Source organism: Scyliorhinus canicula, chromosome 4, assembly GCF_902713615.1.
Source record: "Scyliorhinus canicula chromosome 4, sScyCan1.1, whole genome shotgun sequence".
In the NCBI taxonomy this organism is placed as follows: Eukaryota; Metazoa; Chordata; class Chondrichthyes; order Carcharhiniformes; family Scyliorhinidae; genus Scyliorhinus; species Scyliorhinus canicula.
This window is the reverse complement of record NC_052149.1, coordinates 21,924,398-21,951,483: the sequence shown is the minus strand read 5'-3', so window position 1 is coordinate 21,951,483 and position 27,086 is coordinate 21,924,398. Positions and strand designations below refer to the sequence as shown.

General features: G+C 44.3%; 1 protein-coding gene across 13 annotated transcripts in view; it reads left to right on the top strand.

Moving 5' to 3' along the window:
• evi5a (ecotropic viral integration site 5a) overlaps nucleotides 1-27,086 on the top strand; it is a 281,040-nt gene that overhangs the window by 118,686 nt on the left and 135,268 nt on the right. For all 13 annotated transcript variants that reach the window (XM_038793836.1, XM_038793830.1, XM_038793831.1 and 10 more), the window contains one exon: nucleotides 9,219-9,314. In XM_038793836.1, coding sequence (XP_038649764.1) covers nucleotides 9,219-9,314 — 96 coding nt within the window. The remainder of the gene's footprint in view (nucleotides 1-9,218; nucleotides 9,315-27,086) is intronic.

Sequence of the window (27,086 nt, the reverse complement as noted above, 5' to 3'; positions counted from 1 at the left end):
GGGTGGGGGGAAAGGGAGAAAGAGTCAGGTGATGTTACGGAAGCGGAAATATGCAGTCTTTGTGATGGGTCGAATATATGGACAGAAATTTATCCCAGCGTCAAATACGATACTATGGTTGTAAACAGTGTTACAATCCCAGTTGGTGTTACTACTAGACAGGAATGTCCCAGAATGGAAGATTAGCTCAAATGGCCGTAAAGACTCCAATTAGCTTTTAAAACATGTCAGGAAACAGAGGTAGTTTTATGGGATTGTTAAATATTAGAAATAACGTATAGTTTAAGTAGGTTTAATTTTTGTGTTTCTATTTAAGGATGGCTAAGATTCCTGCTGGGCAAAGGTTTGTGTGGAGATTTTGATTTCTATTCAAACTGTGCTTCTGTTGTGCTTAGAGAAGTTATGGCGTGAAGAGAAAATAAAATCTGGCAGAAGCATGATATTGTTGCTTAGCAACTGGGGGCCTTTTAAGGTAGGAAGGTTATTGAGTTTAGTTTTTAGCTGATTAAGTTGCAGCTGGAGCTTGAGTGAACATCTCTCAACTGTGCCAGAAGAAAGCTGGACAAGACATGGGGGTTGCAAAAGGCAGACCTCCCAAAGAATCAGATAAAGTCCAGGAAACCAGGGACTTGGGACATAAAGAATGTCTTGGAAAGAATGAAGTTAGAAGAACAAGCTGAACAACTGGTCAGAACATTCCAAGGGAAAAACAGATGAAGTGTTCTGAGTTAAAGAGACAGCTGCAGATTTTAAGTGGGAAAGCAGACTCAGAGATAAATAAAACATTTGGTGCCTTCTTAATACAGCCTGGGAATTGATAGTTAAAGCAATTGTGAAGAGTTTGCGCAACAGCTGAGACAAAGGAAACCTGAAGGGAGATGTGTAAAACCTGGCTGGGAGCAGCGGAGGAAAACATTGTTTCAGAGAAAATTTGAAAGTGTGTCTTGGTGAGAGTGGAATTTGAAGTCACTCATGTGAAAGCCAGAGTTCAGTGAGAAAAGGTGGTTCACGGATTAAGAATTAATTGGGGGGATTTTGAGGAGACAGCCACAGAAATCCACTCGGATTCAGAGTATGTTTTACCACAGCCAACCTATGTGGTTAAAGGGACTGTGTTACTGAGACCATTGTAGTCGAAGGGCAGCACGGGAGCATAGTGGTTAGCACAATTGCTTCACTGCTCCAGGGTCCCAGATTCGATTCCAGGCTTGGGTCACTGCCTGTGTGGAGTCTGCACGTTCTCCCCGTGTGTGCGTGGGTTTTCTCCCACAGTCCAAAGATATGCAGGTTAGGTGGATTGGCCATGCTAAATTGTCTTTGGTGCCCAAAATTGCCCTTAGTTTTGGGTGGGATTACTGGGTTATGGGGATAGGGTGGAGGTGTGCGGTTGGGTAGGGTGCTCTTTCCAAGGGCCGGTGCAGACTTGATGAGCCGAATGGCCTCCTGCACTGTAAATTAGAACATAGAACATAGAACAGTACAGCACAGAACAGGCCCTTCGGCCCTCGATGTTGTGCCGAGCAATGATCACCCTACTCAAACCCAGGTATCCACCCTATACCCGTAACCCAACAACCCCCCCCAACCTTCATTTTTTTTAGGACACTACGGGCAATTTAGCATGTCCAATCCACCTAACCCGCACATCTTTGGACTGTGGGAGGAAACCGGAGCACCCGGAGGAAACCCACGCACACACCGGGAGGACGTGCAGACTCCACACAGAGAGTGACCCAGCCGGGAATCGAACCTGGGACCCTGGAGCTGTGAAGCATTTATGCTAACCACCATGCTACCGTGCTGCCCCAGTTCTATGAATTCTATGAAGATATACTTTATAACCCATGTTAATTCTAAAATCTGTGTTCATTTGCAAAGCTGAGGAGGAGTAAAGGAATATTGTATCATAGGTAACCTTTTCATGTTTAATAACTGCTTTATTCTTGTTGCTAAAACAAATTAGTGGTCCTGTGACTGTGTTCCTCCACATTTTCTAAAATACAGCAAAACGTTCTGGTCTTTGAGCCAGGGTTCCATTCCCCTCTGATGATAACACCAACTGAGATCATAACAAACAAGAATTTTATTTTATTGAACATGAAAAGTTTGACTGTAAATACAATATCCCACCCCCATCTTCACAAATGTATACAATGCGAGGATAACACAGGTTGCGTAACATATCTTATACCATAATGTTCTCAGTAAATACACAGTCCCTGTAACCCAACAGGCTGACTGTGGTCAGCAACACCCCATTCTGAAGCCCTGTTGTGGAGATGCTGGCGTTGGACTGGGCTGGGCACAATAAGAAGTCTTACAACACCCGGTTAAAGTCCAACAGGTTTGTTTCAAATCACTAGCTTTTGGAGCGCAGCTCCTTCATCAGGTGAAGCTCTGTGGCAGATGCCACTCAATTGATCTTCTGTGTATTTCTTCTCAAATTTCTCCCAGCTGATTGTCACACGAGTGTTTTCAAACTAGCTCTCAAAGATACGTTTTAAAATCTTCTTTCAAACAATGCTTTCCCTCAGTTGATGCGTCTCTATGTTTTGCAACTCTCTTTCAGAATTCCTTTGCCTTGAATTGCCAAACTCTCAGATACTCAACCCCTAACAGAATAGTATTGTTTTAAAGATTGGAAATAAGGACACCAAATTTTATTATTGCTTCAGCTGCATGTCTTTTCTCCAGCCAACCTAATCAACTCTGCTCTTTCCAGGCCTGACTAACTTCAACAAACAGTACCCTGATCCAAATTGCATTTTCTTTTTGTTCCTTTTTCCTTGAATCTCCTGGAAACTTCTCTTTATTCTCTATTTTCTAGAACTAACTGTTCTTTAGTTTCTGGGACTTGTGTTCTTACTCATTACTCCATGGTATGGCTTCCCTGTTTCAAGCAGGGCTCTGAGAGCTGTTCCCTCTCTATCTTTCGAACTCCAACTGCCTTTTGAGTTCAGTTAAACACACTCGAAAGGGTTCTTTCTTAAGGGTGGCCTCAGTTGCTAAGCAACAGCTCATTCTTTCTCCAAGCTTGTGTTAACTTTTCCCGTCGTAAACTCACTCTCTCAGCACCATAGCAACACTGTTTGAACTGAAACCAAAAACCCCCATACATGCAAACTCCTTTGTCTAACCTGCATCTAACTAGAGTCGTACCCTTTCCTACACAAGACACTAAACCTATTTATTTCTGATATCCAGCATTACAAACATAGACCACTTAAAACTACCCCTGTTTCTTTGCAACAGACTGATTTAGTCTGACAGTTGCCAGGGCGAGGGATTTTGCAGTGAGGGCTGGAGACAATGGCTTCAGTCTTCATGATATTTAATTGGAAGGAACATCAGTTTATCCAGTTCTGGATGTTGAGTAAGTCTGATAATTTAGCAACAGAGGAGGAATCGGGAGATGGTGTTGGTGGTAAGATAGGGTTGGGTGTTGTGAGTGTACATATGAAAACTGATGCAATGCTTTTGGGTGATATTAAAATGGAGAAACATGACAAGAAATAGGAGAGGGCTAATGATGGATTTTTGGAGAACACCAAAGAGGGTATGGAGAGGCCGTTATCAGCAGTACTTTGGCTATGAGTAGATAAGAATGGAACAAGGTGAGAGCAGTCCTACCTAGCTGCACAACAGCTGAGATAACCTGGAGTGGGCTGGTGTGGCCACAGTGCTAAAAACTATTGACTGGCCAAGGAGGGATAGATACATAGATACATAGAAGATAGGAGCAGGAGGAGACCTTTTGGTCCTTCGAGCCTGCTCCACCATTCATCATGGTCATGTCTGATCATCCAACTCAATAGCCTAATCCTGCTTTCTCCCCGTAGCCTTTGATCCCATTCTCCCCAGGTGCTATATTCAGCTGCCTCTTGAATATATTCAAAGTTTTAGCATCAACTACTTCCTGTGGTAATGAATTCCACAGGCTCACCACTCTTTTTGTGAAGAAATGTCTCCTTATCTCTGTCTGAAATGGTTTGCCTGAATACTCAGACTGTGACCCCTGGTTCTGGACACACCCATCATTGGTAACATCTTCCCTGCATCTACCCTGTCTAGTCCTGTGAGCATTTTATAAGTGTCTGAGATCTCCCCTCATTCTTCTGAACTCCAGCGAGGACAATCCCAACCTAGTCAAATCTCTCCTCATATGATAGTCCTGCCATCCCTGGAATCTGTTGTAAACCTTCGTTGCACTCCCACGAGAGCAAGAACATCCTTCCTCAGAGAAGGAGACCAAAACTGCACACAATATTCCAAGTTTGGCCTCACCGAGGCACTGTACAGTTGCAGCAACACATCCCTGCTTCTAAACTTGAAACCTCTTGCAATGAAGGCCAACATACCATTAGCTTTCTTTACCGCCTGCTGCACCTGCATGCTTACCTTCAGCGACTGGTGCACAAGGACATCCAGGTCCCGCTGCACACCCCCTCTCCCAATTTACAACAATTCAGGTAGTAATCTGCCGCCTTGTTTTTCTTCCAAAGTGAATAACCTCACACTTCTGCAAATTATACTGCATCTGCCATTGGTTTGCCCACTCGCCCAACCTGTCCAGATCTTAATGTAGGATCCCTGCATCCTTGTCACAATTCACCCTCCCACCTAATTTGGTATCATCTGCAAACTTTGAGATGTTACATTTTGTTTCCTCATCCAAATCATTAATTTATATTGTGAACAGTTGGGGTCCCATCACTGATCCCTGTGGTACCTCACTAGTTACTGCCTGCCAATTTGAAAAGGACGCATTAATCCCTATTTTTTGTTTCCTCTCATGCCAACCAGTTTTCTGTCCACCTCAATACATTTCCCCCAATCCCATGCGCTCTAATTTTGCACAATAATCTCTTATGCAGGACTTTGTGAAACACTTCTGAAAGTCCAAATATACCACATCGACTGACTCCCCCTTGTCAACTGTACTGGTTACGTCTTCAAAGAATTCCAACAGATTTGTCAAGCATGATTTTCCCTTCATAAATCCATGCTGACTCTGACTGATCCTGCCACTGCTTTTTAAATGTTCCGCTATAGAGCCCTGGATAATGGATTCAAGCATTTTCCCCACTACCAGTGTTAGGCTTACTGGTCTATAATTCCGTGCTTCTCTCTACCTCCCTTTTTGAATATCGGAGTGACGTGAGCTACCCTCCAGAGTCTATAGAATCCCGGAAGATGACCTCCAATGCATCCACTATTTCCAAGCGACCTCCTTAAGCACTCTGGGATGCAGATTCTCAGGCCCTGGGGATTTCTTAGTCTTCAATCCCATCAATTTTCCCAGCACCATTTCTCTACTAATGTTGATCTCCCTCAGTTCTTCCCTCACTAAACCTTTCATTCTCCAACATTTCTGGGATCTGATTTGTGTCCTCATTTGTGAAGACAGAACCAAAGTATGTTTTCAATTGCTCAGCCATTTCTTTGTCCATTATTTTAAAAAATAAATTTAGATTACCCAATTATTTTTTCCAATTAAGGGGCAATTTAGCGTGGCCAATCCACCTACTCTGCACATTTTTGGGTTGTGGGGGCGAAACCCATGCAGACATGGGGCGAATGCGCAAACTCCACACGGACAGTGACCCAGAGCCGGGATCGAACCTGGGACCTCAGTGTCGTGAGGCAGCTGTGTTAACCACTAGGCCACTGTGCTGCACATTCTTTGTCCCTTATTATGCATTCCCCTGTTTCTGTCTGTAGGGGGCCTACATTTCTCTTTATCAATTTCTTTCTCTTCACATGTCTATGGAAACTCTTAGTGTCAGTCTTCATGTTCCCTGCAAGCTTCCTTCCGTACTGTACTTTCCCCTTCTTAATCAATCCCTTCATCCTTCTTTGCTAAATTTTAAACTGCTCCCAATCCTCAGACCTATTATTTTTCTTGGACAATCTGTATGCACTGTAAGAATATCTGTAAGGATAGTTTACCTTTGTCACAGTCAATATTATGACTTGGAGAAATCTGTTTGCCAGGATTCAAACATGGAGGTCCAGGAAAGCTGGGAAAGTGACAACATATTCAAAGATTTGGCGAAGAAAAGGAGTTTGAAAATGGACAGGCGCAGTGGGGTCAAGGGTTAGATTTTTGAGGGGGGGGGGTGATGATGACACATTTAGAAGTGTGATGGGCAACATCTCTAAAATACAGAACAGTTAACGTGGGAAACAGGGTGTGGAAGCCTTGTGTTCAGCAGGGTTAGTGGGAATAAAGTTGAGAGAGCAAATCGTCATCTTATGGACAAGATGTGCTTAGAAAGATTATGTGGAGATCAGAGATAAACTAGAGAAATATGCGAGTTCAGAGCTGGAGTTTGGGGTGAGTTCAGGGATAGGAATGGGGGCAACTTTAGAGGAAGTTTACAAAGGTGGGATGGTGGAAGGGAGGGAAACTGCAAAAACAATTGATCAGATATTCTTGGTTTTAGTAACAAAGAAGTTTGTCAGTTTTGCACAATTATTTTTGGAGGTGAGGATGGAGGGGAGAAGGGTTTAAGAAGAAAGTTTGTCATACAAGAAAGTAGCCAGGGTTTACCTTTGGATTCCAGGATAATGGGCAGTGGTAGCAGCTGAGAGCGGGATAGTGATCCAGCTAAATCTGTGGTGAATTACTGAAGTAGCAATATTGCTGGAAAAAAAACCCAAAAGCTTTTTGCCTTGCACTTATCAAAACATTTGGCAAGAGTATCAATATAAGGGCAAAACAACAATTTATACAGTATGAGAAGATGAGTGCTGATTGGTTGGCCAGTGGGCCCTGATTGGTTAATTGATTAAGGTGTTACCATGGAGAATGTACCATTTGATGGTGACTGACAGTTAACTTCTGAGTACTGCTTGAAATTTGAACCAGGCAGCTTGACCAGGATTAAGGGTTAAAACATTGCCCTGAGGAATGGCTCAGCAAATGGCTGTCACTTTTATTTTATTCAGCTGAAACAGGCGTAATGTGTGTACATGTTCTTTCTGTCTGCAAAGAACTGAGCCCTGTGTATTAATATAGATAGCTTCCAGGACATGCAATTGTGCCTCACTGTGAGCCCTCCTGCCAGTCTTAAATTGGTTGTCAGTGTCATTCTTAACACACTGAGGATTATTTAGCAAATGTTGCAGTTATTTTCTCTTGTGAAATATTGAATCACATTCTATTTTCTTTCATGTTTCATTTACGGATTGAAAATGAGTGCTTGTCAGAAATTAAATGCAGGAATAGTGTGTGGATGAAAAGTGCAGCAGAGAAGATGTTGGGCGGACTGGGGGTCCAGTGGGGATTTAAGCCGTTACTCATGTTAGGCAATGTTGCAGGATTGTCCGATACCCCATTCGTTGGCCCATCAGGGTTAGGTGTCAATGTTATTAGAATCAGGTGGTGTACGTGAGAAATGCAGCAGTTCTTGTTGCTTGTGTGACATGCAGCAGCCAATAAATGGTCAGTAGAGATTTCCACTCTATCTTAAACTTTCAGTCATCAATTAATACATTTTTGTCAGATATTTTGCCCTTTTTTTCACAAACTTAAAGTAGTCTTTTTTCGTAACCGTTACATTTTCTATTAGAGTGAAAAGCGAGGGTGTTGTTTTGTAATCAAGCATAGGTATTACACAAATTACTTGTGCAAGAAAATGTACAACTGCTGTTGGATTTCTTTGCTGTTGCACCCATCCTAAAATTCTTAACATTTGTGATAAATTCTGTTTACAAATGGAGTGTGTCCAAAAGATTTGCACATGCAGCTCAGATTTTATATTTTAGTAAATGCAGGGTAGCTTTAAAGCAAAGATCCTTTCATTGAAACCACATCAGAAGCCAATAACAAAATCTTATGGGTAGAACAGATTACAAATTGCAAGATGTGAAGCTTCTCCTTTTTCAGTTACCGTTGTATATGAGCCCTCGTATCTTGCCCAATCCTCTTGGCTTTCTTCAGTTTGCAATAATTGTGTACATTTAACACCAGTGTGTTCCAGTAAATTCAGCTATAGATAAAATCAGCATCCACAGTATAATATCCTTTTCAAGGAGAATAACTTGTTTTTGCAACGGTAAACTTGTCAACACTAAATTCCGCTGTGACTGAGAGCCTTGCAGTGGTTATCAAACCACAATCTCAGAAATTGCAATTATTTAGATATTTGTAGATTGTACTAACTGCACATTTCTATGATTTCCTGATGTCTAAATTCATTGCAGGCTACACACAGGCTATGTGGACCACGGGAGCCTTATAAAACTGTGCTTGTTTCCTCAAAGTTAGAATATTTTGTGTGCTCAAATAGCAGTGTTACTTTCCTGTGGTGGATTTTATGGAAAACATTGATGTTCTCTGGCTGATTGCATCAAATGTGTGATGCACCTATCCTCATTGAAAGTTTAGAAATTGGATATTTTACAGTGATCAATGTTAAAATGTAGCATGGGTCAACATTTTATACAGTTTGGGTGTACATTATTCATTGATATTCATCGACCACAGCAACCCGCCATCCTGACTTGCAACTATAATTATTGTTCCTGTGTCAAAATGCTGGAGCTCCGTCCCGAACAACAACATAGAAGCACCTACACCACAGAGACTGCAGAGGTTCAAGAAGGCAGCACGCCAACAATGTCTTGAGGGCAATTAGGACTGGGCAATAATTGCTGGTCTTGCCAGCAATGCTCACATCCCACAAATGAATTTTAAAATCCTTATAATTATCATTCTGACAATATGACCAGCAGTACAGGAAAGGTTAAAAAGGTTTTTAACACCATACAAAGAGCATTGACCATGTACTTAGTGAGAATTGAAATATGTGTAATATGTAAGTTCACTTCCTTTTTCAAGAGAATTAATTTCTCTTTATCTATTCCATCAATCCAGAGCAACACCCATTTATATAGAGCCTTTAAAGTTGTAAAATGTCCCACAGCACTTTCAAGTGCATCGATTGAAGTAGACATTGGGGACCCTGGCATTTAGCAAAGCTTTGCTGGAATATTTCTCAGATGCAGACAAGTTCTTCTTGGTTGTTCTTCAAAATTATTTGAAGTGGATAATTTTCATAAACCTCAAATGCTCTCGTACACGCACATGCATTCTTGCAGTACTTGTGTTTAAACAATAAGATGTCATTCTTTATTCCCAGTACAGTTACATTAGAGATGAAGTGCAGGTATGTTATTTACATCACAAGTGATTAGTTTGACTTTTGTTTTAGAATAAAGAAGATGTGATGGCACTGAGACTTCGAGAAGCAGATGGCATTGCAACCGTGGTTGAACTACAACAGAAAATTTCCGATCTAGAGATACAGGTATTTAAAATAAAAGTTAGCATTGATGAAATTCTTCTCAAATTTTCTTATTCAGAAGCACTAACTTATAGTTTTATGGGTTCCAGGAATTCTTTGGAAACTTGCCCAGTTTGCTCAATAATAATAATCTTTATTAGTGTCACAAGTAGGCTTACATCTTTTTGCAGAATACACAATTTATTTTTTCCCCAATTAAAGGACAATTTAGCGTGGCCAATCCACCTACCTTGCACATCTTTGGATTGTGGGGGCAAAACCCATTCAAACACAGTTACCCAGAGCTGGATCGCACCTGGAACCGCAGCACCCTGACGCAGCAGTGCTGACCACTGTGCCACCGTGCTGCCCACAAGTAGGCTTACATTACCACTGTAATGAAGTTACTGTGAAAATCCCCTAGTCGCCACACTCCGGCACCTGTTCGGGTACACGGAGAATTTAGAATGTCCAAATTACCTAACAGCACGTCTTATGCTCAACATGTGAGCCTGAAAGTTGGTGACAGGTTATTTGTCCATGCTGGAGCAACAAAATTGAGCTGAATTCTTTCTTCAGTTGACAAGTGCAAGTTAGGTCTTTTCAGCTGAATTGTGAACCTCTGACCCACCCCCCCCAAAACTTGGACAGACTGAGATGAATTGCACTGTGTCTCCTGCTACTCTGGTTGAATCAGCACAGAGAAGCATTTGTACCACAAAACTGTACTGCTGGTGATTCCAGGTGGTTTCAACCACTGAACTATTGGAGGAAACCTGAAAGGGGGGGGTGTTACGATCATGCCGAACCCCGGGGTCCGAAGACTAGCAGGGGCCGGGGGGGGGGGGGGGGGGGGGGGGGGGGTCTGTGTTGTAAACAGCGTCCAGACTGAGGATCAGACCTGAAAAAATGGCTTTAAAAATAAAATCGGAATGATCACCATGACTGGACGAATGTGAGGGGGTGGGGTTGGTGATTAATGGTGAGGGTGGCGTGGGTGTTTGGGTGGGTCACTTTTAAGGTTTAACACCACCACACTACTGTACCCTTCTTAACAAACTCATCTGAATTTAAACCAGCATATAAATAGCAGTCTAAATTTTAGTTATGCCCTAATGTCAAGGCAATTCTGTTGATATGCTGTGTTGATGTACCAGAGGCTTGAGAATCTTGGACCTGGTCAAAATAAATGTAAGAAACTGACAACTGGGACAGGGTATTGACTCACTATTGCCCGTTTTATTACTCTTGAAGGTCTGGGAATGAAACCCCTAATTATCGCTAGGAGATTGCCTAAAGAATGGTTTTTAAAATCTCTACTCCATCCTAGGTTTATCGCAGATAGGCTGCAAATTCACAGTACACAATATAATTTTTAATGACTTTTTCTGGCGGAGGGAAATTGTACCATGGGCAGAATGGCCCCAAGATTGCACAGAGTGCTGGATTAAGGAAGAAAAGCTGTGTGAAACTCACCAGCTTCACTGACACTTGATTAAATGGCACACTTGGCAATTTTGGAGTGCAGCCAGCTGCAGGGGCAGGGCCTAAACATGACGGCAAAGCTGGGATTCCGAAATCAAGGTGCCCTTTTTAAAGGGTGCCCTGGTCTCAAAGTGAAATTTCAGCCCCCCCCCCAAAAACATGTAAGACGTGGACACATGCATCGGTGTGGCCTCTTTGTTAATGGCACACTCTCTCCCTCCCCCATCCCCCACATTAGGAGAACCCCTTTAGTGGGGCTCCCTTGACACTGCCACCCTGAGACTATACCTCACTGTGCATTCCCAGCATGGTCATCATGACTGCTTTCCGTTTTTGAATACCAGTAGTGTTCACACCGGCGTGATGTCATGCTGGGTGGGAGGACCTTACAGCGTCAAGGCAGGTAAGTGTATGTTAATGTATTAATAATTCTAGGCCACCCTTCCTGGGCGTGAACCTGATTGTCATCAGTGGAGGAGCGGAGAAGATCGCAAACCGATCTCACCGGCGCAAGTCCCATTTTTGGCTGCTCGCAAGATTTAGCAACCATTGCAGGATTTGCATCTGCTAGATCGCGGCCCATGTACCAGATAAACCATTCAATCTATATTTTTCCTGAGCTTCTGCTAGATGTCTGATTGACATTGCAATAAGATGGTGAAATTGGATAGTGTCATTAGCGTAAAAGGAGCAGATGCCGTTGATGGCATACTATACTTTGCTGTCAGAGAAATTAGAATGTAAGATTGTATTGACTATATAGGTGAATTATTTTGTAAATTATTTCTTCGTAGCCACTTTCCTAACATCAGTTAATTGCCCTGTGATTAATTAGCCTTGGAGAATCCACATTGGGCCTTCAATTTCTTTTTTTAAAAATTACTTTATCAGAGTTACAAAGACAGAGCTCAGAGTTGCAAAGGCAGAGCTCAGAGTGTTGACAAGGGCAAACCCCGAATCCAGCTCTTGGTTGCTCCAAAAACCAATTCAAATTGAATCCAATTCATGGTCCGCACAAGAGAGACATACCAGATCCAGGTATTGCACCTGACTTCACGCTCTTCTTAGCCAAAAGGCCAAGAAGCAATGCCTTCAATTTCACCATTGTTACAGTCACTCTGCCTACTGCATGCAAGTGTCATGAAAGTGTCATGAAAGAAACCAACATTTGTACGGCACCTTTCACAATGTCCCAAATTGCTTTACAGCCAATTAAGTATTTTTGAGTTGTCCGCTCTATCTTGGTGCTTTTGTGAGTTATGAGTGATAAAGCTGCGTTGCAAAATAGATATTGAAGTTATATTGTAGTGAGAAGCAACAATTGGACTCTTCAGACTTACTGCTCCAGAAAGTACAGATACAATTGTGAACCAATCAAGCTTTGTCCTTTGATCTCATAAAAGTAGTGTCACACAAAGATACTTGAGAGCTCCAAAGCTTGTCAATGACGGTGAAGACCTATGTTTTTTAATTATTCCACTTTGCTGCTCAAGAGTCATTGGATCTGGGTGGCGCAGTGGGTTAGCCCTGCTGCCTCGGCGCCGAGGACCCAGGTTCGATCCCGGCCCCGGGTCACTGTCCGTGTGGAGTTTGCACATTGTCTCCGTGTCTGCGTGGGTCTCACCCCCACAATCCAAAGATGTGCAGGATACGTGGATTGGCCACGCTAAATTGCCCCTTAATTGGAAAACTTAATTTTAATTTTATAAAAAAGAGTCATTAGATATTTTTACATTCTGCGATAACTGATAAAATACAAACCAATTACACCCATTTTTATGAAATAATTATATTGAATAATATCGTGCACCCAGGTAGGTGAAAGTCTTTTACTACGACTTCTGCAGAATAGAAAAAATCCTGTGCAGTTTGTCTGAGTTGCAGGCATTGAATATTTTGCCAAAATATGAATTTAGTATCACTGTAACCATATGGTGCAATATACGGACTTGTTAACAAGGGCGGAGGCAGTTACCAAAATCATGTTATTGTCTGCACGGTGTTACAAATCACTATTGGGATATTTTCCTGTCAAATTAACAATATTGCACAACGGTATTAAAGTAAATGTTTACTCTCTCGTTTGTTTACTCGTTGCGCTGGGATCACCTATGGGGCACACGCAACATAATACTGCATTATATCATTGTTGCTCTTAGTAAAAATGACCCATGCTGTGTATATATCAGATGATATTTCTAACCAGGTGCCAGCAATGTGCGTTATCATTTTATGAGGAACTTTATGATTGGTGAGTCTTAAAAGGGAAGGAAAAATCATACATTACTGAGAGGAGAGGGTTAAATGGCATGGGAGATTATTGAGAGGGGAGGGTTAAATGGCATGGGGTGGGTGGGGGAGAGAACAAGGGACCCGGAAATAGGAGAAGCACCAGGACATAAGATTTCTCTCCCTGGGCCTGGAGGCAATGTTTCAGTAATTGTTTTACATTTTCAACCATTGCGTTTTTGTCTCACACTGCAAATCACTATAATAATTAATTCAAGAGTGTGATAAACAGGCGACATTGTTGAGAATAGAGCAGGAGGGAAAAGCCTTGCTGAGAGTGGAGCAGGAGGAACATTGCAAAGGGACGTCACAGCACAAGGCAGAGGAAAGTTGGCCAACCTATAACCTAAATTGGATCAAATAATTACTACATTCATGCATACATAAACTTTTAATAAATAAAGCAAGGTTAGTTTAGATAGTGGTGGTTACCACAGCTGCAGCATGTGGTATGATTGATTGATTTATTGTCACATGTACCGAAGTACAGTGAAAAGTATTTTTCTGCGGCCAATGGAACGTACACAGTACGTACACAGTAGACAAAAAGAATAATCAAAAAAGTACATCAATAAATAAGTAATTGGTTCCAGTGCGGAACTAGGGCCAAACAAAGCAAATACGACATGAGCAAGTTCAGCATAGGGCGTCGTGAATAATGTCTTTCAGGGAAAACATCAGTCTGAGGGAGATGCATTGAGGACTCTAGTAGATGTGGGGAAGAAGCTGTTCCTATGTCTGGATGTGCGGATCCTCAGACTTCTGTATCTTCTGCCTGATGGAAGGGTCTGGAAGAGGGTAAAGCTTGGGTGTGAGGGGTCTCTGACAATGCGGTTTGCCTTCCTGAGGCAGCGGGAGGTGTGGGCAGAATCAATGGGAGAGTGGCAAGCTTGTGTGATGAGTTGTGCTGAGTTCACCACACTCTGCAGTTCACCACCAATATAAGTGCATTGCAATCATGGAGCACTACCTGTGATGTGTCTGCAACTTGTGGAATTTCATCTCCAAGTTGTTGAGTTGCAGACATCATGGGGCATCAGCAATAGGAAGAATTATCTGGACATTTTGGTCGAGGAGACAGCAACACCTTTTAGGTTAGATAGTGTACAAATCTGGTTAGTGGTCAGAGATACGAGGGTGTGACTGTGGGACAGGCATTTAATGGGACTTTCATAGAATCCGTACAGTGCAGAAGGAGACCATTTGGCCCCTCAAGTCTGCACCCAACCCAGTCCCACTCCCCCGCCCTATCCCCATCACCCCACCCAACCATTGTTCACTAAGGGGCAATTTAGCATGGCCAATCCATATAACATGGGTGTGGGTGGTGGGGGGGAGAACCAAAACACGCAGATGCTGGGAGCATGTGCAAACTCCACTCTGACAGTCACCCAAGATTGGAATCAAACCTGGGTCCCTGGCACTGTGAGGTAGCAGTGCTTAACAATGTGCCGCCCTTCAAGGGAATTGTGGGAGAACCTTAGCCTTCACCCTTATTGAACAGATGCCAAGTTCTTAGGCCTATGAAATAATTTCTATGATACAATGGTACAGGAAAAAAGGAACGAGGTAGGGACATAATAGTCGAGATAGAGACTATTTACTACAGTTGTGGCCCCAGAGCCTGCGACACCTGCCCCATACCAGGGTTAAAGGATCTCTCATGGCTGGCGAAAAGCTTGTAGTGGGAGTGAGAGGATTCAGTTGCCCTGGGAACCAACAACATGTGCAGAGCTGGAAATGCGGCCCTGTTGAAGGTCTGTGGAGCCTAGATCGAAATTCAAGTACAGAACCTAACAGACAATAATCTCTAGATTGTCACCTAAACTATGCAAAATTGGCAAAGTGACAAACTGTTTAGTAAATCTGTTAGTTTTTTGGGGAGTTGTAACTATCAGGGTTTGTAAGGGGAAAGCACTGGATGTAGTGTATTTGGATTCTCTATTTGTTGCACTCTGCCAACTTGTAAGTGACTCATTTATTACTACTCCTTTCCATCCTTCAACCTATCTGCAATCGAAGCAGATGTGTTATCCCCAATCCTATGGGCTCCTTATCTTGTACTCCAGGCTCTTAAATGGCATCTTGTTGATGACCTTTGATAAACATCTAGCCATTATTTCACTCCTTGTTTGGACCTTGTGTCCAAATTGTCCATTGCGTTACCCCACATTTCACTTCAAATATATTTCATTATCTGAGAGGGGCTTTGGAAGTTCCTGAGTTTGGAAATTGCTGCATTAGTCTTTGATTGAGAATGAAATAAATAACTATGTTATGGTGCATCCTCATTTTAGGATTTTTTTATCCTGCTGTAGAAATGCTAATGTGAAAGACTCGAGTAAATTGGGCAAAATAAAGACCGAAAACTGTTAACAAAATTTTACCTCTATTATTCTCTAGTTTCGAAGCAATGATGGACTGAGATATTTCAAAGACAGTTCTGTCACAGAACTTTCTTGGATTTGTTTAACCATCAACAGATTTATTGTCTCAATAACTATCCACAGAGCACATGGCCTATTTTAACATAATGAAATACCTGATTCTACCATGAAGATGGACAAAGAAAAATGCAGGAAAACAGCAAGCTTTGTAGAATGTAAGGTATCTTAATCGTACACTGAAAAATCTGCTTTGAAAGTAGCAACAACTGCCTACACAGTTCGAGTTCAGTCAATGATTTGTGGAACAGACAAAACTGAACTGTAGGTAGGATAGGATTGTTCCGATTTGTGTGTCGGATATACCGTTTCTAAGTAAATGGAAAATAAATGAGGCAATGAAATGTTGGTGATTAATACCGACATCTTAAAATTAAAATGCAAAGTATCTTCAATTTTTGTGATGGAACGAAAAGCAGTGTTAGTGAAGCCAATGTGTGAAAAGGTAAGAGGAAGTGCACAGGAAATTGTCTTAGTACACACCCATATTGTTTTCCAAGTAAAACTATAATAGCAAGTAACCAAATTTAAAAATAGTATTAGCCCAACATTATCCACCTTTAATCTGATCAGGCACTGATGTGTGGATTTGTTCCAAGGTGCAAGTTCAAATGTTGAGAATTTGAATGAGTAAAATTTAGTAAATGCAAGTACACCCACATTCGTACTTGAATGAGTAAAACTACAGAAATGATTGATTTAAATCAATGTTGCTTTTCTTACTGTTCAGGTCACGGGTAGGTCATTCGTAATGATTTACTCATATTCTGAAACCACAAAAAATTGTAATTCTTGTCAAAGGCTGTTAAGATTCAGGATATGGTGCTGTGGTTGGTGCTCCTATTAAAAGCATCGCATAACAACTGAATCTTGAGTTCATTGTATAAGTTGAAAATACAAGCATTTTTCACAGTTAAAAGTTGCAATAACTTCACTCTTTTCTTCCAGTGTTGCTTCTTTCAAAATGTTTTGAAAATGCCTATTTCAGAAATCATAACATTAGTTGTAACATTGCACTGTGTTTTATATTGGCTATTTGGACAAAGATTTTAAAATTACCGTTTCTCAAATGTCATTGTGATATTTTGTAAAAACAAAAGAGAAATTCACTCACATTCATGTTCTTAGGTCAACCCCCCCCTCTCCGATTTGTCGGGTGAATGCGGTTGCATATTATGGCACTGAGCATGGACATTATAAATTTCCACGCCCAATTCCTTCACTTCTGCCCGTTAGTTAATCCTAGATGGAGGCACCATGCAGTATGGGCGGCACAGTGGTTACCCCCAGGGTCCCAGGTTCGATTCCCAGCTTGGGTCACTGACTGTGCGGAGTCTGCACTTTCTCCCCGTGTCTGCGTGGGTTTCCTCCGGGTGCTCCAGTTTCCTCCACAAGTCCCGAAAGACGTGCTGTTATGTGAATTGGACATTCTGAATTCTCCCTCTGTGTACCCGAACAGGAGTTGGAATGTGGCGCCTAGGGGTTTTTCACAGTAACTTGATTGCAGTGTTAATATAAGCCTACTTGTGGCAATAAAAGATTTTTAAAAAAGTCTTAACGGGCAGTGTCACGTGTAAAACAGGATAGAAGAGCTAAATAGCATGGCTAGAATTAAACAACGCAAAATGTAACTGACTTTTGAAGTATCCTTTCAACTTTGGCAGTGGGACTTGAAACAATGTAAATTGATGAAGTGAAGTTCTCTTTGCTCTTTGGTGAAAATCTACATAATTTGAGTTTGGGCAATCTTAAATTCATAGTTGAAGGTGATAGCATCAGACTATTCTTCATTTGAAACTAACACCAGTTTTGCACTGGAAAAAAGGATTGTGTGTAGGAATCATCGGATTATATAACAAAGGAGGAAGCTTGTGACCCATAGCACCTCTGCCACTAGTTTGAAAGAGCTAAATAATTTAGTCCAACTGTCACGTGTCCGTCTGTTGCTCTACAATTTTCTCACCTCATATTTATCCAATTCCCTTATGAAAATTATTGCAGAATCTGCGCCCACCACCCTTGGAAGCAGTGCACATGCGATGTCGCAAAAACCATTGCATAAAACTTTTCCCTCATTTTGCATGTGGTTCTTTTGTTAAAGGATCTCCTTTAATTTGTGTTTTCTGGTTGCTGACCCTTCTGCTACTGGCAACAGTATTGCCTTATTTACTCTATTCGAGCCTTCATGATTCTGAACACCCCTATCAAATATCCCTTTCACCAGTGTTCTAAGGCAGGCATTTTCAAAGTCGGGGTTGCGACGCATGGGTGGGTTGTGGGCGGCCGTCCGTCACGGCACTCCCGATTGTACAAATTTGCACGCAGCAGCTGCCGTTTAACAAAGCCGGCTGCAAGCGGCCTTCAAAATGACGGCCGTGACCATATACAAAAATGCAGGCGCACTGCACATGCGTGCTCGAATTTGTTTTTTATATGGTCGCGGCTGTCATTTTGAAGGCTGCTCGCAGCCGGCATTGGTAAAAGTCGGCTGCTGCGTGCAAATTTGCGCCATCAGAGACGGAGGAGAAGATTTTTATTTTAAAGATGCAATGTAGGACATTGAAAACAGCGCGAGAGGTAAGACAGCTGGGACATTGAAAAGAGCGCGAGAGGAGAGACAGCCAGGACATTAAAAAGAGCGCGAGATTTAAGACAGCCAGGACATTGAAAAGAGCGCGAGAGGAGAGACAGCCAGGACATTAAAAAGAGCGCGAGATTTAAGACAGCCAGGACATTGAAAAGAGCGCGAGAGGAGAGACAGCCAGGACATTAAAAAGAGCGCGAGATTTAAGACAGCCAGGACATTGAAAAGAGCGCGAGAGGTAAGACAGCCAGGACATTAAAAAGAGCGCGAGAGGAGAGACAGCTGGGACATTGAAAAGAGCGCGAGAGGAGAGACAGCTGGGACATTGAAAAGAGCGCGAGAGGAGAGACAGCCGGGACATTGAAAAGAGAGCGAGAGGAGAGACAGCCGGGACATTGAAAAGAGCGCGAGAGGAGAGACAGCCGGGACATTGAAAAGAGCGCGAGAGGAGAGACAGCCGGGACATTGAAAAGAGCGCGAGAGGAGAGACAGCCGGGACATTGAAAACAGCGCGAGAGGTAAGACAGCCAGGACATTGAAAAGAGCGTGAGATTTAAGACAGCCAGGACATTGAAAAGAGCGCGAGAGGAGAGACAGCCAGGACATTGAAAACAGCGCGAGAGGTAAGACAGCCAGGACATTGAAAAGAGCGCGAGAGGAGAGACAACCAGGACATTGAAAAAAGCAGTGAAAGAGCGGGAGGGGACACATTGAGAGCGGCGGGGTGCCAGTGGGAGCAAAGATAATATAAGGTGGGAACCGGAAGTATGACCCGCGGACTTCTGGGAAGGATTTTCTCCTAGCCAATAAATTCTGGTGGAGAGGATACCCGAGACACTACACGTATAGTGTCTCCCACCCGCCCTCCTCCTCTAACCTAATAATAAGATCCATTGGTGTGAGCAGGTAAGTGCTATATTATATTATTTTTTTTTAAATTTGTTTACCAGAACTTGGTTGAAATTAAGTGGGATGGCAGGGAAGGTAGTGCAATGTTCCTCCTGCAGGATGTTTGAGGTGAGGGATGCCGTTAGTGTCCCTGCTGATTTTACCTGCAGGAAGTGCAGTCAGCTCCAGCTCCTACAAGACCGAGTTATGGTACTGGAGCTAGAGTTGGATGAACTTCGGATCATTCGGGAGGCAGAGGTGGTCATAGATAGGAGCTTCAGGGAAGTAGTTACACCAAAGACTGGAGATAGATGGGTAACTGTAAGAGGGACTGGGAAGAAGCAGTCAGTGCAGGGACCCCCTGCGGTCGTTCCCCTGAGTAACAAGTATACCGTTTTGGATACTTGTGGGGGGGACGACTTACCAGGGGTAAGCCATGGGGTGCGGGACTCTAGCACGGAGTTTGTCCCTGTTGCTCAGAAGGGAAGGGGGGAGAGGAGCAGAGCATTAGTAATTGGGGACTCAATAGTCAGGGGCACAGATAGGAGATTTTGTGGGAGCGAGAGAGACTCACGTTTGGTATGTTGCCTCCCAGGTGCAAGGGTAGGTGATGTCTCGGATCGTGTTTTTCGGGTCCTTAAGGGGGAGGGGGAGCAGCCCCAAGTCGTAGTCCACATTGGTACTAACGACATAGGTAGGAAAGGGGACAAGGATGTCAGGCAGGCCTTTAGGGAGCTAGGATGGAAGCTCAGAGTGAGAACAAACAGAGTTGTTATCTCTGGGTTGTTGCCCGTGCCACGTGATAGTGAGACGAGGAATAGGGAGAGAGAGCAATTAAACACGTGGCTACAGGGATGGTGCAGGCGGGAGGGATTCAGATTTCTGGATAACTGGATAACTCTTTCTGGGGAAGGTGGGACCTCTATAGACAGGATGGTCTACATCTGAACCTAAGGGGCACCAATATCCTGGGGGGGAGATTTGTTAGTACTCTTTGGGGGGGTTTAAACTAATTCAGCAGGGGCATGGGAACCTGGATAGTAGTTTTGGGGTGCGAGAGATTGAGAGTAGAGAGGTCAGGAGCACAGATTTGACTTCGCAGGAGGGCGGCAGTGTTCAGGTCGGTGGTTTGAAGTGTGTCTATTTCAATGCCAGGAGTATACGAAATAAGGTAGGGGAACTGGCAGCATGGGTTGGTACCTGGGACTTCGATGTTGTGGCCATTTCAGAGACATGGATAGAGCAGGGACAGGAATGGTTGTTGCAGGTTCCGGGGTTTAGGTGCTTTAGTAAAGTCAGAGAAGGGGGCAAAAGAGGGGGAGGTGTGGCGCTGCTAGTCAAGGACAGTATTACGGTGGCAGAAAGGATGCAAGATGGGGACTCTTCTTCCGAGGTAGTATGGGCTGAAGTTAGAAACAGGAAAGGAGAGGTCACCCTGTTAGGAGTTTTTTATAGGCCACCTAATAGTTCTAGAGATGTCGAGGAAAGGATGGCGAAGATGATTCTGGAAAAGAGCGAAAGTAACAGGGTAATTGTTATGGGAGACTTTAACTTTCCTAATATTGACTGGAAAATATATAGTTCGAGTACATTGGATGGGTCGTTCTTTGTACAATGTGTGCAGGAGGGTTTTCTGACACAATATGTTGACAGGCCAACAAGAGGTGAGGCCACTTTGGATTTGGTTTTGGGTAATGAACCAGGCCAGGTGTTAGATCTGGAGGTAGGTGAACACTTTGGAGACAGTGACCACAATTCGGTGACCTTTACATTAGTGATGGAAAGGGATAAGTATACCCCGCAGGGCAAGAGTTATAGCTGGGGGAAGGGCAATTATGATGCCATTAGACATGACTTAGGATGTATAAGTTGGAGAAGTAGGCTGCAAGGGTTGGGCACACTGGATATGTGGAGCTTGTTCAAGGAAAAGCTATTGCGTGTTCTTGATCAGTACGTACCAGTCAGACAGGGAGGAAAGGGTTAGAGCGAGGGAACCATGGTTTACCAAAGAAGTGGAATCTCTTGTTAAGAGGAAAAAGGAGGCCTATGTGAAGATGAGGCGTGAAGTTTCAGTTGGGGCGCTTGATAGTTACAGGGAAGCGAGGAAGGATCTAAAGAGAGAGCTAAGACGAGCAAGGAGGGGACATGAGAAGTCTTTGGCAGGTAGGATCAAGGAAAACCCAAAAGCTTTCTATAGGTATGTCAGGAATAAAAGAATGACTAGGGTAAGAGTAGGGCCAGTCAAGGACAGTGGTGGGAAGTTGTGTGTGGAGGCTGAGGAGATAAGCGAGATACTAAATGAATACTTTTTGTCAGTATTCACTCAGGAAAAAGATAATATTGTGGAGGAGAATGCTGAGACCCAGGCTATTAGATGGCATTGAGGTGCGTAGGGAAGAAGTATTGGCAATTCTGGACAAGGTGAAAATAGATAAGTCTATTTGGCCTGATGGGATTTATCCTAGGATTCTCTGGGAAGCCAGGGAAGAGATTGCTGAGCCTTTGGCTTTGATTTTTAGGTCATCATTGGCTACAGGAATAGTGCCAGAGGACTGGAGGATAGCAAATGTGGTCCCTTTGTTCAAGAAGGGGAGTAGAGATAACCCCGGTAACTATAGGCCAGTGAGCCTCATGTCTGTGGTGGGTAAAGTCTTGGAGAGGATTATAAAAGATACGATTTATAATCATCTAGATAGGAATAATATGATTAGGGATAGTCAGCATGGTTTTGTGAAGGGTAGGTCATGCCTCACAAATCTTATCGAGTTCTTTGAGGTGACGGAACAGGTGGACGAGGGTAGAGCAGTTGATGTGGTGTATATGGATTTCAGTAAAGCGTTTGATAAGGTTCCCCACGGTCGGCTATTGCAGAAAATACAGAGGCTGGGGATTGAGGGTGATTTAGAGATGTGGATCAGAAATTGGCTAGTTGAAAGAAGACAGAGAGTGGTGGTTGATGGGAAATGTTCAGAATGGAGTTCAGTTACGAGTGGCGTACCACAAGGATCTGTTCTGGGGCCGTTGCTGTTTGTCATTTTTATAAATGACCTAGAGGAGGGAGCAGAAGGATGGGTAAGTAAATTTGCAGACGACACTAAAGTCGGTGGAGTTGTAGACAGTGCGGAAGGATGTTGCAGGTTACAGAGGGACATAGATAAGCTGCAGAGCTGGGCTGAGAGGTGGCAAATGGAGTTTAATGTGGAGAAGTGTGAGGTGATTCACTTTGGAAAGAATAACAGGAATGCGGAATATTTGGCTAATGATAAAATTCTTGGTAGTGTGGATGAGCAGAGGGATCTCGGTGTCCAGGTACATAGATCCCTGAAAGTTGCCTCCCAGGTTGATAGGGTTGTGAAGAAGGCCTATGGTGTGCTGGCCTTTATTGGTAGAGGGATTGAGTTCCGGAGCCATGAGGTCATGTTGCAGTTGTACAAAACTCTAGTACGGCCACATTTGGAGTATTGTGTACAGTTCTGGTCGCCTCATTATAGGAAGGACGTGGAAGCTTTGGAACGGGTGCAGAGGAGATTTACCAGGATGTTGCCTGGTATGGAGGGAAAATCGTATGAGGAAAGGCTGATGGACTTGAGGTTGTTTTCGTTAGAGAGAAGATGGTTAAGAGGTGACCTAATAGAGACATACAAAATGATCAGAGGGTTAGATAGGGTGGACAGCGAGAGCCTTCTCCCGCGGATGGAGGTGGCTATCACGAGGGGACATAGCCTTAAATTGAGGGGCAATAGATATAGGACAGAGGTCAGAGGTGGGTTTTTTACGCAAAGAGTGGTGAGGCCGTGGAATGCCCTACCTGCAACAGTAGTGAACTCGCCAACATTGAGGGCATTTAAAAGTTTATTGGATAAGCATATGGATGATAAGGGCATAGTGTAGGTTAGATGGCCTTTAGTTTTTTTTTCCATGTCGGTGCAACATTGAGGGCCGAAGGGCCTGTACTGCGCTGTATCGTTCTATGTTCTAATGTAATCTTCATGCCTGAAGGGAGGCAGAGAGCAGGTCATGTCCCCCCTCCCCCCCCCCCCCCCGCCCCCCCCAATAAGAGAAAATGGTGGTGGGCCGTGAAGGTCGGCCGGCTGGTAAAAATGGGTCCCTGGAAAAAAGTTTGAAAAACACTGTTCTAAGGAGTACGCTTCTGTGTCTCTCATCTCTCCACGTAACTGAAGTGTTTCATCCTTGGTACCATTCCAATGAACTGCTTGTGCCCTGTCTCACGCTGCGATATCCTACCTAAAATATGCAGCCCGGAATTGAACACCTATTCCAGCTGGAGTCTAACCACTGATTTTTAACAGCAGCACCTTATATTTATATGATGCCTTTAATGTAATAAACTGTTCCAAATTATTACATTGAAAATATTTAACACCGAGCCAAGTAAGAGGATATCAGGACAAATGCAAAACTCTTGGTCAAAGAGCTGGTTTTAAGGAGCTTCTTAAAGGAAGTAAAGATGCAGGGAGATCGAAGAAGGGAATTCCCGAGCTTTGGGCCTTGACAACTGAAAGCACAGCTGCCAAAGGTGGACCAACTAAATCGAGGGTAAGAAAGAAAACACAGTTGGGGTGCACCAGATGTCTCAGTACGTTTTATGGCTGGAGGGATTTATGGGACAAGGGTGAGACACTCACCAGGGGTGCATTGGGATAGTCATTTCTGCAGGTAAAAAAGGCAGCGATGAGGGTTTCAGCAGCCTTTCGTTTCTATTGTCTCTGCTTACTCTTCCTACTAAAATGAATCACTTCACATTTCCCTGCATTAATTTACATCTGTCCATTTCATCAGTGTGTCATATGTCCTCCTACTTTCCCATTCACTATTTACTACGTGCTGCGTTTTGTATTGTCAGCAGACTTTGGAATTGCATACCCAAGAGAAAGGTCATTTAGATGTTACTAGAAAAGTAATGGTTCTAAATCTAAGGATTGCAGAAGATTACATAGGATATATGGTACACCGATCCATGCCAGTGTTTATTCTGCACTTGAGTCTCCTCCCACCTTTTCTCATCTAAAACTTTCTTAAACCTCTTTCCTTCTGCCTCATATGCTTCCCCAGTCTCCTATTAAATGCATCAAACCAATCGTTTCAACTGCACACTGCAAATTCCACCCCCCTTTGGGTAAAGAGTTTCTAAATTCTTATTGTATTTTCTGGTGACCATCTTATATTGATGGCCTCAAGTTGTGCTCTTCCACACAAGAGGAAACATTCTCTCTATATCCACTCTATCAAAATCTTTCATAATTTCAGGGATCTCCCTGTTCGGTCATCCCTTATACTTTTTTCAAGAGGAGAAAAGAACCAGCCATTCAATTCTTACCTGGCATCGTACCCCACATGTGTCTGGTATCATCCTTGTAAATCTTCTCTGCACCATTTCCAGTGTCTCTATGCTTTTGGCAACTAGTATGCATGCAGTTGAATGTTGCCAAGTGTGCTTTACACTTAATTGCTCTGTTTTATAACCTTGCTCTAGAGTCACCAGGTATCTTTATGATACCACCACGAGGTTCAAGTTCAAGTGCTGATCAATAACTCAATACACCAGTTAGTAAGGTTCAAATCAAAACACATTTATTATATACACAGTCAATCGCTACTCATGCATAAAATACTACTCACTAGACTATCACTAACACTAATAGGCCAATACTTAGCTTTGGAAACTGGCCCACCAGGTCAGGGGAACAAATGGCCTTTCGTTCGCTTCTGAGTCTGCAGGCTTCCAGCTGGTATGGACTAAGGGTTAGGAGCGCCTATCTCGTAGCATGCATTGACTGGACACTTGGTTGGTGCAGCTGCTAGGCAGGTCACGGTCAATAGTTGTTTTGAGCTGCTGAGAGACCCTGCCAAGAAGGTCGAATTGAACTTGGGGACTCTATAGTCCCCAGGGGCTTCGCGCCCTTTTGGGTGGACCCCGTACCTGGTTCCAAGTGATTGGGCTGAGTTCTGATCACTTGGATCGATTTCTCCAATACTGGAGCTGTTCCCTGATCGCTGGGCGGTTCCTAAGTGTCCGTTGGCCTCCCTTTGTTTTGGCTCCCGCTGGCGCCGAGGAGACTGGCTTGGCCTCGATTATCTTAACTGTTTCAATTGTTCCCGGGGATCGCTCATCAATATGTAGATGGTCGTCAGTTTCAGTGCTGTCTGGGTTTCTGCAAGTTCTAATATACAGGAGATTTTGCACCTGCTTGTTTTCCTGCGTGATGTACCATCAATTCGACTCGACACAATTAGGATCCGAACTGTGGCTTTAATCAGCTAGTTGTTAGCCCGCTGGTCGACTACAGAGAATGGCCAACCGCCGAGAACTCTGGGTACTTATACCCCGCCTCGGAGGCGGGGCCTACTTGCCTCTCGACTAATTGGAGAGCAGTCGCATGACTAGTCACAACCAATCGGACGAGAGGCACATGACCAGCCAGAGCCAATGGGAAGCCAGTGCTCTGCACCAATGGCACTGCTCATATCCATACCACCACATTCACCCCTTGTGGAGAAAGAAGGCGGGGTGGGGGGGGGGGGGGGGGTCCGAGGACTGGTGGTATGAGCAGCGAAAATCGATAAAGATGGGCTGTCCACTGGCTCGTGGCAAAACAATACTACTACTACTAACAACAGAGTAACACAAAATGTCCAAAGAAAAGTCCCATGGCCGCATCAGATGGACACGATCAGCCTGTCGGGTGCCCGTGGTGTTCTGGAGGACCGTCGCAGTGGAGCCAGTGACGTTGGGCTGATGGTCGTCCTTGCCTCCGGGGGTGTCGGTCGTAGATGTGCCTCTGTACAGCGGGCCGGTGGTGGAGACACTGTAATCGGGCAAGAGGGGGGATGTGCACTGGGTTGTGGGGGCGCGGGGGGAATTGGGGTTGGGGGAAGGTGTTGATGTTGGGGGAGAAGGCCGCACGCCGGCGATGCCAGGTCCCGAAGCGAGACCATATCCTGCCGACCGTCGGGATACTCCACTTACACATACTGCAGGTTGGCATGGAGTAACTGGACTCGCTCAACCAACGGGTCGGACTTGTGCACCCGCACATGGTTCCAGAGCAAGATGGGCCCGGGGGTGGCCAGCCAGGTCGGGAGAGGGGATCCTGAGGACGACTTCCTGGGGAAAACAAGAAGACGTTCATGGGGTGTTTGATTGGTGGTAGTGCAGAGGAGAGACCGGATTGAATGCAGGGCGTCGTGGATGACCTCTTGCCAACGGGGAATAGGGAGATCTCTGGACCGTAGGGCCAGCAGGATGGTCTTCCAAATGGTGCCATTCTCCTGCTCGACCTGACCGTTACCCCGGGGGTTATAACTGGTCGTCCTGCTAGAGGCTATGCCACTGCTGAGCAGGAATTGACGCAGTTTGTCGCTCATAAAGGAGGCCCCCCGGTCGCTGTGGATGTATGCGGGGTAACCGAACAGGGAGAAGATGGATAGGAGGGCCTTTATGACAGCTGTCATGGTCATGTCGGGACAGGGAATGGTGAAAGGGAAGCGAGAGTATTCGTCGATAACACTCGAGAAATAAGTGTTACGGTTGGTGGAGGGGAGGGGCCCTTGAACTCTATACTGAGATGTTCAAAGGGGCGGGATGCCTGGATTAGATGCGCTTGTTCGGGGCGGTAGAAGTGCGGTTTTCACTCGGCGCAGACGTGGCAGTCCCTGGTGACTGTCCTGACTTCCTCGACGGAGTAGGGCAGGTTGCGGGTCTTAATAAAATGGTAAAAATGGGTGACCCCTGGATGGCAGAATCCGTGTGGAGGGAGCGGAGGCGGTCAATCTGCGCGCTGGCGCAGGTACCGCGGGATAGGCATCGGAAGGCTCGTTGAGCTTCTCAGGACAATGCAAGATATCGTAGTTGTACGTGGACAACTCGATCCGCCCCCGCAAGATCTTGTCGTTCTTGATCTTGCCCCTCTGTGCATTATCGAACATGAAAGCTACTGACCGTTGGTCTGTGAGGAGGGTAAACATCCTGCCGGCCAGATAGTGCCTCCAATATCGCACAGCTTCGACTATGGCCTGTGCCTCCTTTTCCACCGAGGAATGGCGGATTTCGGAAGCGTGTAGGGTTCGTGGAAAGAAGGCCACAGG